The 16,539-nt window shown below is 43.9% G+C and overlaps 1 protein-coding gene across 1 annotated transcript in view; it reads left to right on the top strand.

The window, feature by feature from the left end:
- Positions 1–16,539, top strand: part of fbrsl1 (fibrosin-like 1) — a 502,878-nt gene that overhangs the window by 467,126 nt on the left and 19,213 nt on the right. Inside the window, 2 exon segments of the mRNA XM_064936970.1 lie at positions 7,226–7,643; positions 11,669–11,928. Of these exon segments, the coding sequence (XP_064793042.1) occupies positions 7,226–7,643; positions 11,669–11,928 (678 nt within the window).

Here is a 16,539-nt window from a genome sequence, read left to right as displayed (position 1 = left end):
CTTCAGGAAGTCTCAGTGGCACTGACCTCATACGACCCGAGGGGTTTTCAGATGAGGCTGGGAGTGATGGGTTTTAGGGTATGGGAGGGGGTGAAGGGGTCTTGTCCTTCTGGAACTCATTGTGACCAGAGTTTAATTAAAGTTTAGAGTGGAACAAGGGTCTAGTTTGGCCACCACTGAAGCAGAAATACATGGCTTGGGCCAGATTTTGTCCAGTCAGAACATACAGGCATCCATACTTTTATTAGTAAACCTTTATATTGACAGGGAAGTCCTACTGAGACAGATGAATTCAGATGAATTCTGGATAAATACATCAAACGTATATTCAACATACAATATACAAAATTACAACATTTTTTAACAGACACATTTATCAACATAGTGGTCTCTGATCATTTCTCTGAACTGACCAAGGGGGACCAGAACACCTCATCTCAGAGACCTCTGTGAGTTTTTACAAAAGGTGCTAATCTGCATCACCCCCTTCGACAGCAATCACGTGCCACAGGAGAAGATGGCATATGCCTGGTGCCACATATGTCCATGTGGATTTGAATCCAAGCCCAGCATGCAGAAACAGAGACACTGATTCATACCAGACAGGGCTGCCAGCCCAGCTCTTCCAAATTAACATTAGGTGCCCACAGTGGATGTGCAGGCTTTGACAGTAAACGTGTTACAGCTTCACACCCATCCCATTCTGTTGCCATCCGAGTCCTTTTGTCAGCTGCAATGGACAGAACTAATTGAAACACGCCAGCTGTCCCCACTTTCTACATATCTTGGCAGCTTCTCCCTGTTCATTTCCCATTAACATCTCTGAATGATTTCACAAAGCATTGCCTTGGCCTCCCACTAAATGTCATTCCAAACGCTCCCAGGCAGATTAAACAGTGTGAGGATGAAGAAACTGACCATCGCAAATTTCACTGTGATTTGATTATTAACATGACGATTTGCTGCTACTCAGCTAGCTGGCCTCCCATTCCCTCATTATCCTCCAAAATCATTTAGATCAAACCACTCCGCCTTTTTCTGTTTTTCTTCTTGTAACAGAATGTATCGCAGGCAGGCAAGCAGCAATGAGGTGTTGATTCCCAAGGCTGCATGGGTTTCCTGTCTCCTGCCAGTACCTGTTTTAGTCATTTTCCACAGCCACTCAGTCGTGAGCTAGAGGTAGCTAGGCCTTGGCATGCACAGACAGACGCTAGAGAGGTCAAAGAGGAAAAAGCTCAACGTTGTGAATTCCACTACTGAGAAACAGGAAAGTTTCCTGTTAGAGCAGTGCCAAGCTGGAAGGGAGATCAAGGTGGAGTGTGTTTTCTACAGAACCGTCTGCCTCCTCCAACTTCTTCAGGAGACTCCTCACTTTATTTATTTATTTTTGATATATCCTTTTTTTTGTGGACGTCCCTGTCTGTTCATGTTCTGGTAAAGTGATGATGTGATGTGAGCGAACCGCAGAGTTTGCCTTGTAAATGAGAACGCCCACCGGGCCCAGGTGACTGCGATGACTGGGGTGGCTTGGATCTCTTCTCTCTTTTCACAGCGCCAGGCTTCAATGGCCTCTGGTCATGATGGAGAGAATTTACATACCCCTATGTTCTAACTTTAAAACTTTATTTGCATACAGGTTTATTACTCCGCCTCTCTCTTGGTTGTACTGCATACATTGGCGGTGGTGGCTGTGGTGACCAGGTTATTCATACACCTCTCTGATTTGCATGAGTGATGGTTTGGTTTGCGACTGAATTAGGACATGATTTAGATATCTAATCCAGAGGGAGGTCGGGCTCGTATGCAGGTGGCCATCCCAGGTGGGCCTGAAATAAATGGCAAAGCGTTGACAAAGCGTTGACAAAGCGTTATGTTCTATTATTTTATCATCCTTCATTTGGGTATCTACTAAAGTAAACCAATATGTTTGGATGCAAAAATAGTAATTATATGCGCACACAGTAGAACTGCTTTGGCTCTCAATGGTCTGTTGTTGTTTCATTGAAATCCTCTTGTATTTTGTTCATTGATAATTGATTATGGACAACCTCTTATTCACAACCTATTCTACCCAAGAGGAGAGAGGTTTATGTGAAGTAAGTCATGCACGATCAGTCAATGGGAAATACCATTATACTCTTGGTAAAGTATTCCTTTTTAGGGCAATATCAGTAGAAATGGTACAGATAGGGAGGTTCAAGACCCTTGTAAGACATCACAATAAAATGGAGGAATGTATTGCAAAAGGAAATAGCAAAATTGTATATACTGGGAAAGATTGGTTAGTCTGTGGACATTGGAAGGTTGGAGTTAACATCAGAATGAATGATGGATTGGCCGCTGTGTGTGAAAATTTAGCACTTGAGGAAATTTGGAATATACTGTATGTATAATTATTTAACTTCATGTGTACCGTACATGTGGGCAAAACATTTTGTCCGTTAGTCTGCTGTAATCAGGAGCGGGCTGGTAGGTTAAAAATAAATAAAAGTAATGCACAACCTGCATTTACATGTAAAACATCCAAGACTCATCAACTATCAGTCAATCTCCTCAGACTGACATAATGGTCTCTCTCTGTGAGAGACATGGTGTCATGATGGACCACCTAATCCTTTATTGATGGCTCTGGTTGCTGGCAGCACAGACCATCTGCCCGCTCTGTCTCTCTGGATGCGTTCCAAATAGCACCCTTTTCACTATATAGTTCACTACTTTTAACCAGGGCCCATAGGGATATGTAAAGGGAATAGGGTGCAATTTGGAACGAACCCTGTCAGTGTAGAGGGAGGGATGGAGGGGAGAGGAGTGGTGGCCAGATGTTCCAAGGGGACAGAGAGGGTCAGATGTGAAGGGTGTCAGAGACAGGACAGCTGTGGAACGACCCCAGGGGTCACAGAGGTTACCCTCGTCCCCGATGGACACATCAGTCACAGAGGGGGTGTCCTGAAGTCTGTCGTCCATCTGGTGTCCCTTTCTCCCTCTCCATCTATCCCGCTTTCCCTCTCTTCGTCCATCCATTTGTCTCTCCATCCATTCATCCACCCCCTCCCTCCATCTATCCCGCTTTCCCTCTCTTCGTCCATCCATTTGTCTCTTCATCCATTCATCCACACCCTCCCTCCATCTATCCTCTCTTCGTCCATCCATTTGTCTCTCCATCCATTCATCCACCCCCTCCCTCCATCTATCCCGCTTTCCCTCTCTTCGTCCATCCATTTGTCTCTTCATCCATTCATCCACACCCTCCCTCCATCTATCCCGCTTTCCCTCTCTTCGTCCATCCATTTGTCTCTCCATCCATTCATCCACCCCCTCCCTCCATCCCTCATTCCATTCCTCCCTCCATCCCCTCCTCCCTTCTCTCAGTGCCACACCAAATCCCCAGAGTACGCAGGCCACGGGAACAACCATGGAAAGATCAATAGTGGCCTGAAATGTCATCTGGTGAACAGTGATGCCAACACTCCCCAAGGGAGTGTCAATGTCAAATTGTGCACTAACCGATGAATTGTCCCTGACCTCCCGTGCACTGAATACGGGAGTATCACTGTCTCCTCGAGCCCTAACCAGGCCTAGGACATACACAGTGGGGCTTTCCTCAAGCACTGCTTTTTCTCCATCTGTTCCATGTGTTTTCATGTTTTTGTACCCATGTTACGGCTTAATTTGAATGACTATCTCAGATGTTTATTGGTGCAGTTTGGCTTGCCTGCTGAATGAAGTTGTGAGATTTTTCAGGAAGATAACATTTTGTCCTGAGAGATGAAGGAGAAGTGTAAACCTGAAGGTTGTGATTGACTCTGGAACTACAGTTGACAGTCATCAGATTCAGTTGCGAGGTGAGCTGTTAGTTGCTTTGGGCGGTGACAGTATTAACAGTGAAATGGTGCTTTGGGCGGTAGGTAAGTATTACCAATTGAAATGTTCTTGTAACAGCATTAATCCCTGTGATGAAACATGTCAGAGAAGGATTCCTGTCACTTGGACACTACCAGGCCCTCGCTTTGCCATCAGACAAGAATACAATCTAAACTTGTTATGGGATTGGTACATTCTCAACAATAACAAACATTTTGTTCCATTGATGGATCACTTCTCATGTCTCTGTGTGTTTGCTGTAGGCATATGCTCAACACAGTATGAACCAGATAGTAGCTGAGGGCCATATATGATAGCATACCATGTTACCATCAGCCCCTAGGCATACCAGACAGTAATAGGGATATTGTAATGTGACCATAACACATTCACAATCAGATCCTACCTTTCATTAGAATGAGAAGGCAGAACCTGGCTGTGTGTGTGTGTGTGTGAAGTGTACGGCCCCTCCCTCGGCCTGGTCTAGTCTGGCAAACTGTTTTAATGAGGAGATAGAGAGTCTCAGGCTGACACATCAGGTCCCCCCTGCCTCCATTACACCCCATTATAATCATCATTAAGATAACCCACCACCGCTCATTGTGTCCTCGGTATTACAGCCTCAGCCGTCCTATTGGCTTCCTTCCTCCACAATGTGTCTCGGAAAGAGAGGGGTTTCCACGGCAACGTCAGCGAAGGGCGACATTTCGACAGATAATTATTTGCCTCGCTCTCATTTTCTCTCTCTGTCTCGCCCGTTCTCTCTCTCTCTCTCTCGGCCCACCCAGACAAGGAATCCTTATTTAAGACCCTTTTCATAATAAAGCCGTATTATTATACCCAGACCTGAATTCATTTGGAAAGTCGTGACACCTTTGCCTCCCCCGCTGCTCCTGTAAAGGCGAAGGGGGAACGTGTTTAAAATCTCCATACAGCGTTTTATTACCCTTTTATGGGCGTTAGAATCCTTGGAAGATTAAGCGGGTTCTATTAAGCCCTGGATATTCCAATAGGAGTCTGCCTGCTCTGAGGAGCTGAGCTCTCACTAGCTGCTAGAGGTAGTAGGCTAGCTCTCGTTTGGCACTGGCTGCTCTCTGCGGCGCTCTGAGACTCCCATGGAGCTGTTCAATTGAGGCTCTAGTAAGCCTTCTTGAATCTCTGCTGCATTAGAGGCAGAAGTTAGAGATGGTTAAAGGGCCATTCTGTCCCAGTCTGTCTTTCTTTCTCTCCCTCTATCTCAATGTCTCTCCATTTTCTCCTTCCTCTTTAATATTTGTTCTCTTTACTTGCAGGTTATATTTCTGTATTCAAAGTGATTCCACTTTCCAGCTGATTTGCTCATTTGAAAACTATATTTTAGGTTTAATGCTGCTACCACTGTCTTGGTTAGGCATATGCCATTCACCCTGCATTTTGTTATGAAGAGAGCTGACTGTGGTCAGGAAAACACAGTGAAATATGCCTTTATCACCACAAGCACTTGTCCTGTCAGCCACCATTTTCTCGAGCAGGGATTTTTGTCTATAGATTCCAATTAAAGCCAATTAAAGTTCTCTGTGGCATTATTTATTAAGTAGAAACATTGTAGCCCATTAAAATGTTATGCTCTTGGTACTGAATATGGAAATTCATTGGAATTCTCCTTGTTACAAAAGCTCCTTGTCTTCCCAGGGACCCAGATGAAGTAGCTGGCTGGGTTCTAAGTGTTTGGCTGTAGCCTACAGCTTTAGAAATCCCTTGAAAGATCTGTGGGGTGAAGACGCAGCAAGGCCATGATAAGGGGCCGTGATCTCTTTTCACAGCACAATTGAAACATAATTATTTCATGCCAGATTGTGTGCTCAGCAAAGCCCTGAATAGTAGTGGCATTTAACTTTAATTAGGTGTGATTTATTCATACTGACTGGATCGCTCGCAGAAATTGGATCATCTGATTATAGTCAAGCATGAAAATGACCTGATTAAACACTTCATAAAACCTAGGGAGGGAAAGAAAAAGGGATCCTTGGGTAGGAGACGTGTAGAGGCAGTACGGTGAGGGAGAGAGGGGAGGGGACAGGGGAGGCAGGCAGATACACTATATATACAAAAGTATGTGGACACCCCTTCAAATGAGTGGATTCGGCTATTTCAGCCACACCCGTTGCTGACAGGTGTATAAAATCAAGCACACAGCCATGCAATCTCCATTGACAAACATTGGCAATAGAATGGCCTTACTGAAGAGCTCAGTGTCCTTTGCAACAAGTCAGTTCGTCAAATTTCTGCCCTACTAGAGCTGCCCCGGTCAACTGTATGTGCTGTTATTGTGAAGTGGAAATGTCTAGGAGCAACAACGGCTCAGCAGCAAAGTGGTAGGCCACACAAACTCCCAGAACGGGTCCGCCGAGTGCTGAAGCATGTAGCGCATAAAAATCATCTATCCTCGGTCATCTGTTCTCACTACCGTGTTCCAAACTGTCTCTGGAAGCAACGTCAGCACAAAAACTGTTTGTCGGGAGCTTAAAGCAGCCGTACACAAGCCTAAGATCACCATGCCACGCTTCGGCTGGAGTGGTGTTAAGCTCGCCGCCATTGGACTCCGGAGCAGTGGAAATGCTTTCTCTGGAGTGATGAATCACGCTTCCCCATCTGGCAGTCCAACGGATGAATCTGGGTTTGGCGGATGCCAAGAGAACAGTACCTGCCCCAATGTATAGTGCCAACTGTAAAGTTTGGTGGAGGAGGAATAATGGTCTGGGGCTGTTTTTCATGGATCTGGCTTGTCCCCTTAGTTCCAATGAAGGGAAATCTTAATGCTACAGCATACAATTACATACTAGATGATTCTGTGCTCCTAACTTTGTGGCAACAGTTTAGGGAAGGCATTTTCCTGTTTCAGCATGGCAATGCCTCCATGCACAAAGCGAGGTCCATACAGAAATGGTTTGTTGAGATCGGTGTGGAAGAACTTGACTGGCCTGCACAGAGGCCTGACCCTTCAAACACCTTTGGGATTAATTGGAACGCCGACTGCGAGCCAGGCTCTGTGGCCAACCTCTATAATGTTCTTGTGACTGAATGGAACCAAGTCCCCGCAGCAATGTTCCAACACCTAGTGGAAAGCCTTCCCAGAAGAGTGGAGGCTGTTATAGCAGCAAAGCGGGAAGCAACTCCATATTAATGCCCATGATTTTGAAATGAGATGTTCGACGAGCAGGTGTCCACATACATTTGGTCATGTAGTGTATTAGTTTTTCTTTTTCTTCTGCACACATGGTTCTCAATAACAGTTAGACAGACACTTCTCTCAGCTTTTTCAGTACACCAGGCAAAGTTATATCTACATCCTCCCTTAACGTTCCTTGTCTCTTTGCCTCTGCAGGTGTGACGACGAATGAGAATCCAGAGTCCAAGGCTGTCAGCTCGGCCAAAGTATCAGGGCTCCAGCGTAGCCAGGAGCAGAGTAACGAGGTGTCCTTCACTCCGCGTGTGTCCAGCCCCACCCCGGCCTCCCCGCCTGCGGGCTCCCCTGCCCCCTCTGCCACCGCGGCAGCCCCCCCTCAGCCCCACCCAAGGGTGCGGCTCTCCTCCCCGCCCCCCCTCCTCATCAAGAGAGAGTCAGACCGGGCGCTGCCCATCCCCACCCCTCCCCTGCTGAGGGCCCAGCCCCACCCTCTCCAGGAGCACCGGGTCCCTGTCTCGCTCCCTCTCCCCCAGCACCAACACCACGCCAGGCCTCTCATCAGCCACCAACATCACCAGCATCACCCACTGCAGTACAACAGCCTGCACGACATCAGGTACAGTAGGACCACATCTTATCCGTATGCTCTGGGTCTGTTTAGTTATGCCTAGCTCTCTTACATGATCTGGGTCTGTTTAGTTATGCCTAGCTCTCTTACATGATCTGGGTCTGTTTAGTTATGCCTAGCTCTCTTACATGATCTGGGTCTGTTTAGTTATCCTTAGCTCCCTTTCATGATCTGGGTCTGTTTAGTTATGCCTAGCTCCCTTTCATGATCTGGGTCTGTTTAGTTCTGCCTAGCTCTCTTACATGATCTGGGTCTGTTTTGTTCTGCCTAGCTCTCTTACATGATCTGGTTCTGTTTAGTTATGCCTAACTCCCTTTCATGATCTGGGTCTGTTTAGTTCTGCCTAGCTCTCTTACATGATCTGGGTCTGTTTAGTTCTGCCTAGCTCTCTTACATGATCTGGGTCTGTTTTGTTCTGCCTAGCTCTCTTACATGATCTGGTTCTGTTTTGTTCTGCCTAGCTCCCTTTCATGATCTGGGTCTGTTTTGTTCTGCCTAGCTCTCTTACATGATCTGGGTCTGTTTTGTTCTGCCTAGCTCTCTTACATGATCTGGGTCTGTTTAGTTATGCCTAGCAGTCTTCTTATACTTTATACCTTGCTGATATGATACAATACCTCATTGACTTACGTCAGATAGCGTGTTGATTCCACCTGCACTGGTCTGTCACGTATCTAGCAAAGGATAACAGGATAGCTCGAAATTCGTTTGGCTACAATGTGCTATCTTATGTTCGAAAATATGACCGAGGTGACATCGTCTAATGACCCAATTTCATCCTCAAAACAGGCTGAATTAATCAAAGCTAAAACATTAGTCGTTATCTTGTGTACTCAAAATGGAATTTCAGATCAGCACATCACATATACACATACATTCCCAGAATTCATAGACACAGCTTCCAGTCATGTAAAAAACCCATTCAAAATCACTGAACCAGAATCTACAGTTGAAGTCAGAGGTTTACATACACTTAGGTTGGAGTCATTAAAACTTGTTTTTCAACCACTCCACAAATGTATTGTTAATTCTTAGGACTAGGGGTCCCAACTTCCGGTGAAACTGGAGGGAGCGAAATTCCAATAAATAATCATAAATCATTTGGATTTTAAACATTTATGTACATATAAGTGTCTTATATCGGTTCAAAGCTTAAATTCTTGTTAATCTAACTGCACTGTCCGATTTACAGTAGCTATTGAAGCGAAAAGATGCCATGCAATTGTTTGAGGACGGCCCCCCACATCAAAATATTTTTCCACCAGCACAGGTTTCATACATTCACAAATAACGATTAAATATTCACTTACTTTTTGAAAATCTCCCTCCGATTTGTCATCCAAGCTATAACATGTAGTGTCATTGTGTTAGATAATATCCTTCTTTATATCCCAAAACGTCCATTTAGTTGGCACCATCGATTTTGAGTAATCCACTCTTTCAACATGCAGAGAAAGGAATCCGAAAATCTACCCCTAAACTTTGTTTCAACAAGTCAAAATACGTTTCTATTTACACTTCAGATACTCTAAAATGTAGTCAAACTATAATATTTCTTACGGAAAGAAGTATGTTCAATAGGAAACCGATTTTACCAGGTGCATAATGTCTTCATAGCGCACCCAAACACGAATTGCCTCCATAGGAATTGCATCCAGGGAGCTCATTTTCAATATGACCTTTCTCTTGAATTTCGAAGAGGATTCTCCCTCAAATAAAAATTCTGGTTGGTTTTTCTTTGGATTTTCTCCTACCATATCTGTTGTGTTATATTCTCCTACATTATTTGAACATTTCTACAAACTTTCTTTCCAATGGTACTAATTATATGCATATCCTGGCTTCAGGGCCTGAGCTACAAGCAGTTTACTTTGGGCAAGTCATTCAGACAGGAAGTGGAGAAAAAAGGGGCCTAGCCCTAAGAAGTTTAACAAACTATAGTTTTGGTAAGTCGGTTAGGACATCTACTTTGGCCATGACGCAAGTAATTTTTCAACAATTGTTTACAGACAGATTATTTTACTTATAATTCACTGTATCACAATTCCAGTGGGTCAGAAGTTTACATACACTTCGTTGACTGTGCCTTTAAACAGCTTGGAAAATTCCAGAAAATGATGTCATGGCTTTAGAAGCTTCTGATATGCAAATTGACATCATTTGAGTCAATTGGAGGTGTACATGTGGATGTATTTCAAGGCCTACCTTAAAACTTAGTTATACCGCTCAGGAAAGAGACGCGTTCTGTCTCCTAGAGATGAATGTACTTTGGTGAGAAAAGTGCAAATCAATCCCAGAACAACAGCAAAGGACCTTGTGAAGATGCTGGAGGAAACAGGTACAAAAGTATCTATATCCACAGTAAAACGAGTCCTATATCGATATAATCAGAAAGGCCACTCCGCAAGGAAGAAGCCACTGCTCCAAAACCACCATAAAAAAGCCAGACTACGGTTTGCAACTGCACGTGGGGACAAAGATCGTACTTTTTGGAGAAATGTCCTCTGGACTGATAAAACAAAAATAAACTGTTTGGCCATAATGACCATTGTTATGTTTAGAGGAAAAAGGGGGAGGCTTGCAAACCGAAGAACATCATCCCAACCCGTGAAGCACTGGGGTGGCAGCATCATGTTGTGGGGCTGCTTTGCTGCAGGAGGGCCTGGTGCACTTCGCAAAACAGATGACATCATGGGAGAGGAAAATTACGTGGATATATAGAAGCATCATCTCATGACATCAGTCAGGAACTTAAAGCTTGGTTGCGAATGGTTCTTCCAAATGGACAATGACCCCAAGCATACTTCCAAAGTTGTGGCAAAATGGGACAACAAAGTCAAGGTATTGGAGTGGCCATGAAAAAGCCCTGACCGAGCGTCCCACCTGGCCAACATCCAGTGAAATTTCAGAGCGCCGAATTCAAAAACAGAAATATTATAAAAATTCATGAAACATACAAGTGTTATACATCGGTTAAAGATGAACTTCTTGTTAATCCAACCACGGTGTCAGATTTCAAAAAGGCTTTACGGCGAAAGCAAACCATGCTATCATCTGAGAACAGCGCCCAGCAGACAAATCATTACAAACAGTTACCAGCCAAGTAGAGGAGTTACACAAGTCAGAAATAGCAATAAAATTAATCACAAACGCAGTCAAACTGGCAGACGAAACATCTAAATAGTATCCGTAAAGTTTTGTAGAAACATGTCAAACGATGTTTATAATCAATCCTCAGGTTGTTTTTGGCCTAAATAATCGATAATATTTAAACCGGACAATAACGTTGTCAATATAAAAGGTAAACAAGAAAGGCGCGCTCTGAGTCGTGCGCATGAAAAACCTCTGGGACACTGTAGGGTCCACTCATTCAGAGTGGTCTTACTCTCTCATTTTTCAGAATATAAGCCTGAAACTATTTCTAAAGACTGTTGACATCTAGTGGAAGCCATTGGAAGTGCAATTTGAGTCCTAAGTCAATGGATACTGTAATGGCATTCAATAGAAAACTACAAACATTTAAATAAATCCCACTTCCTTGATGGAATTTTCTCAGGTTTTCGCCTAATCAGTTCTGAAATACTCACAGAAATTATTTTAACAGTGTTTTCTATCCAAATCTACAAATTATATGCATATCCTAGCTTCTGGGCCTGAGTAGCAGGTAGTTTACTTTGGGCACACTTTTCATCCGGAGGTGAAAATAGTGCCCCCTATTCTTGTGAAGTTAAACCATTTTAAAGGCAATGCTACCGAATACTAATTGAGTGTATGTCAACTTCTGACCCACTGGGAATGTGATGAAAGAAATAAACGCTGAAAAAAATAATTCTCTCTACTATTATTCTGACATTTCACATTCTTAAAATAAACTGACCTAAGATTTTTTTTAGTAGGATTAAATGTCAGGAATTGTGAAAAACTGAGTTTAAATGTATTTGGCTAAGGTGTATGTACACTTCCGACTTCAACTGTATATAACTCATTGGTCTTTCTTTCTCTCTTCTCTACAGTCACAGCGGCAGCAGCGCAGGCCTCCCCAAACACCACCACCTGCCCCCCTCACCACACCACCTGAGCAGCCTCCCCTCCTCCACCCCGGTCCTGCCTCTGTCCATAGCCAACCTCTCTACCTCACACTATTCCTCCCTGCGAAGCCCGGCCCATCGCCATCCGGCCATGTTCGCAGCCCCCGCCACACTGCCGCCACCTCCGACCTTACCCACGAACAGTCTTGTGGTCCCTGGGCACCCTGCTGGCACCCCCTACCCTGGTAAGATTGCCCTCCTTACATCTCTGGTAGCAAGGCTAGTCCGTCTGCCTGTCTTGGCAGCGAGAGTGTAGAAACTGGACACGTTCAGGTATGTGTGTATTCTCCTTGTAGTACTAATATGTTTTCTTAGATTTTGCTCTATAGTTTTTTGTGACCTGTTCTTTTGATAAATTAATAATAAAACAAATCACATTTTATTTGTCTCATACACAGTTTACAGCAGGTATAAAAGGTGAAGCAAAATGCTTATGTGCTAGCTCCCTCAACAAAGCAGAACATTAATCAATATAATAAATGTAAGAGTAAAAAATAACAAGTAGTAGAGGTAATAATAGGTCATGGTAATGATCTAATTGGACATTTGAGAACAAAGGGCTATTCTGTAACATTAAATAGCAATTCAGCCAAAGTAACAATCTAATGTGATGTTAAAGTCAATTGTTGCAGAAATGTAAACCCAAATGTACAATAAAAGCATCCAAGTACAGAGGGAATAAAAGTTCATTATGTGATATTAAGTAGATGTTAATATGCCAGGTTACATTGACATGAAACCAGTGTTGGGGAAGCTACTTTGAAAATATAGTTTACCAAGCAACCAATTACTTCTCAATGGAATATGTTGAGCTACACTAAAGCTACCCTTAAGAAAAATATAGTTTACTTAACTAAAGTGATGTTGAAATATTTGTTCACCACACCCAAACTACTTAGTGGAAAATTATCATATCTAAATCTGAAATGTCATAGACTACAAATTGCAAGAACAGATCACTCTGGAGTCAGATGTTAACAGAATGTGTAATTTAACCTATTAAACACAAAAACTATGTTTCAAGTGAGAATTAGGCAGGTCTGATGCCGAAAAATAAACAAATTTCTTGCCTACTTCACCCACCTATATTTTATTTTGGCAAAAAAAGTAGTGTGTAGTTCCGGTGTGTTACACCACTACTGTAAATGGTAAAACATAATTAACTAGTGAAAACACTACCAAGATTGGAATTTATTTAAACTACCACCAAGCTACAGCAAAATGTAATTCAATTACTAAACTCAGCAAAAAAATAAACTTCCTCTCACTGTCAACTGTGTTTATTTTCATCAAACCTACCGTGTAAATATTTGTATAACAAGATTCAACAACTGAGACATAAACTGAACAGGTTCCACAGACATGTGACTAAAAGAAATGAAATAATGTGTCCCTGAACAAAGGGGGGAGTCAAAATCAAAAGTAACAGTCAGTATCTGGTGTTGCCACCAGCTGCATTAAGTACTGCAGTGCATCTCCTCCTCATGGACTGCACCAGATTTGCCCGTTCTTGCTGTGAGATGTTACCCCACTCTTCCACCAAGGCACCTGCAAGTTCCCGGATATTTCTGGGAGGAATGGCCCTAGCCCTCACCCTCCGATCAGACAGGTCCCAGACGTGCTCAATGGGATTGAGATCCGGGCTTTTCGCTGGCCATGGCAGAACACTGACATTTCTGCCTTGCAGGAAATCACGCACAGAACAAGCAGTATGGCTGGTGGCATTGTCATGCTGGAGGGTCATGTCAGGATGAGCCTGCAGGAAGGGTACCACATGAGGGAGGTGAATGTCTTCCCTGTAAGGCACAGCATTGAGATTGCCAGCAATGACAACAAGCTCAGTGTGATGATGCTGTGACACAACACCCCAGACCATGACGGACCCTCCACCTCCAAATCGATCCCGCTCGAGAGTACAGCCCTCGGTGTAACGATCATTCCTTCGACATTGAACGTGAATCCGACCATCACTCCTGGTGAGACAAAACCGCGACTTATCAGTGCAGAGCACTTTTTGCCAGTCCTGTCTGTTCCAGCGACGGTGGATTTGTGCCCATAGGCAATGTTGTTGCCGGTGATGTCTGGTGAGAACCTGCCATATTACAGACCTACAAGCCCTCAGTCCAGCCTCTCAGCCTATTGCGGACAGTCTGAGCAATAGATTGTGTGTTCCTGGTGTAACTCGGCAGTTGTTGTTGTCATCCTGTACCTGTTCCCGCAGGTGTGATGTTCGGGATGTACCGATCCTGTGCAGGTGTGGTTACACATGGTCTGCGACTGCGAGGACAATCAGCTGTCCGTCCTGTCTCCATGTAGCCCTGTCTTAGGCGTCTCACAGTACAGACATTAAAATGTATTGCCCTGGCCACATCTGCAGTCCTCATGCCTCCTTGCAGCATGCTTAAGGCACGTTCACACAGATGAGCAGGGACACTGGGCGTCTTTATTTTGGTGTTTTTCAGAGTCAGTAGAAAGGCCTCTTTAGTGTCCTTCATAACTGTGACCTTAATTGCCTACCATCTGTACGCTGTTAGTGTCTTAACGACCGTTCCACAGGTGCATGTTTATTAATAGTTTATGATTCATTGAACAAGCATGGGAAACAGTGTTTAAACCCTTTGCAATGAAGATCTGTGAAGTTATTTGGATTTTTATGAATTATCTTTGAAAGACAGGTTCCTGAAAAAGGGACGTTTCTTTTTTTGCTGAGTTTAGTTGAACTACATAGTTCATTACTCTCCAACACTACCTGTAACCATTCAATTACCATTTTATGATCTGGTAAGTGAAGTAATTTATTACAATTGCACATGCAGTAAAGGAGGGAATAATGGATATATACGACTCTAATGTATTATCCCATTACAAATGATAAAGGCATTTTAAAAATGTTGATGCCCCTCCATATTACTCCAAGTACAACTTTTTATCAATGGTAGCAATTTCTCATTTGTGTTCTGGTTTTATTTGGCAAAAAAAATATGGATCTCCTTTGTTAGTTATTGCATGCAAGATGGTACCAACAGAGATGGACATCTCGATTCAGATCTTTAGAAAACTATGCACATTTGTTTTTTTTATTAATGATTTCTTGTTTGTTAACCCTGAAAATCTCAAGTGTTATTACATACAGCTGGGAAGAACTATTGGATATAAAAGTGATGTCAACGTACCATCATTATGGCCACGAATACGTCTTTCCCGAAGCGAATCCTTTCTTTGGACCTCCACCCTGGACATGTGATCTCATCCCAGAGGCCGACCCAAAACAACGCAGTCACCGCAGGAAAGGCATACGGAGCGGCCTACTGGTCAGACTCAGTAGGCGAGCACAGCATCCACCGCTTCCGGGCATATTACTCGCCAATGTCCAATCTCTAGATAACAAGGTGGACGAAGTTAGGACACGAGTTGCCTTCCAGAGATACATCAGAGATTGTAACGTTCTCTGTTTCACGGAAATAGGGCTCACTCGGGATATGTTGTCAGAGTCGGTACAGCCACCCAGTTTCTCCACGCATCGCGCCGACAGAAACAAGCATCTCCCTGGTAAGAAGAAGGGCGGGGTGTATGCCTTATGATTAACGACTCATGGTGTAATCACAGCCACATACAGGAACTCAAGTCCTTTTATTCACCCGACCTAGAATTCCTTACAATCAAATGCCGACCGCATTATCTTCCAAGATAATTATTTTTGATTATAGTCACAGCCGTGTATATCCCCCCCCCCCCACACACCCCAAAGCAGATCCCTCGTCGGCGCTGAAAGAACTTCACTGGACTGTATGTAAACTGGAAACCATACATCCTGAGGCTGCATTTATTGTAGCTGGGGATTTTTACAAAGCTAACATAAGAACCATACTTCCTAAATTCTATCAGCATACCGAATCTGCGACAAGAGCTGGTAGCTTTCTGGATCATTGCTACTCGAACTTCGTGATGCATACAAAGCCCTGCCTTTGGCAAATCTGACCATGACTCCATTTTGCTGCTCCCAGCCTACAGACAGAACCTAAACGCCTCAGGTCAATACAATGCTGGTCTGACCAATTGGATTCCACGCTTCAAGATTGCTTTGATCACATGGACTGGGATATGTTCCGGATAGCCTCAGAGAATAACATTGACGTATACGCTGACTTGGTGAGCGAGTTTATTAGCAAGTGCATCGGAGATGTCGTTCCCTCTGTGACCATTAAAACCTTCCCTAACCCGAGACCACGGATTGATGGCAGCATTCACGCAAAACTGAAAGTGTGAACCATTGCTTTTAACAACAAGCAAAGTGTCAGCATAGAGACAAAGTAGAGTTGCAATTCAACGGGTCAAACACAAGACATATGTGGCAGGAAAAAAGAAAACCATCCCCATTGTGGACACCGATGTCTTGCTCGCAGACAAATTAAACAACTTATTTGCTCGCTTTGAGGACAATACAGTGCCACTGACACAGCCCGCTACCAAAGCCTGTGGGCTCTCCTTCTCCGTGGCCAACGCGAGTAAAACATTTAAACGTGTTAACCCTACGCAAGGCTGCCAGCCCAGACGACATTCCTAGCCGCGTCCTCAGAGTATGCGCAGACCAGTTGGCTGGTGTGTTTACAGACATATTCAACCAATCCCTATCCCAGTCTGTTGTCCCCACATGCTTCAAGATGGCCACCATTGTTCCTGTTCCCAAGAAAGCTAAGGTAACTGAACTAAATGACTATCGCCCCATTGCACTCACTTCTGTCATCATGAAGTGCTTTGACAGACTAGTCAAGGATCATATCACCTCCACCCTGCCT

This window comes from Oncorhynchus masou, chromosome 25 (genome assembly GCF_036934945.1).
Source record: "Oncorhynchus masou masou isolate Uvic2021 chromosome 25, UVic_Omas_1.1, whole genome shotgun sequence".
Classification (NCBI taxonomy): Eukaryota; Metazoa; Chordata; class Actinopteri; order Salmoniformes; family Salmonidae; genus Oncorhynchus; species Oncorhynchus masou.
Note: the sequence above shows the minus strand (reverse complement) of the source record. Positions and strands in the feature narration are given on the sequence as shown.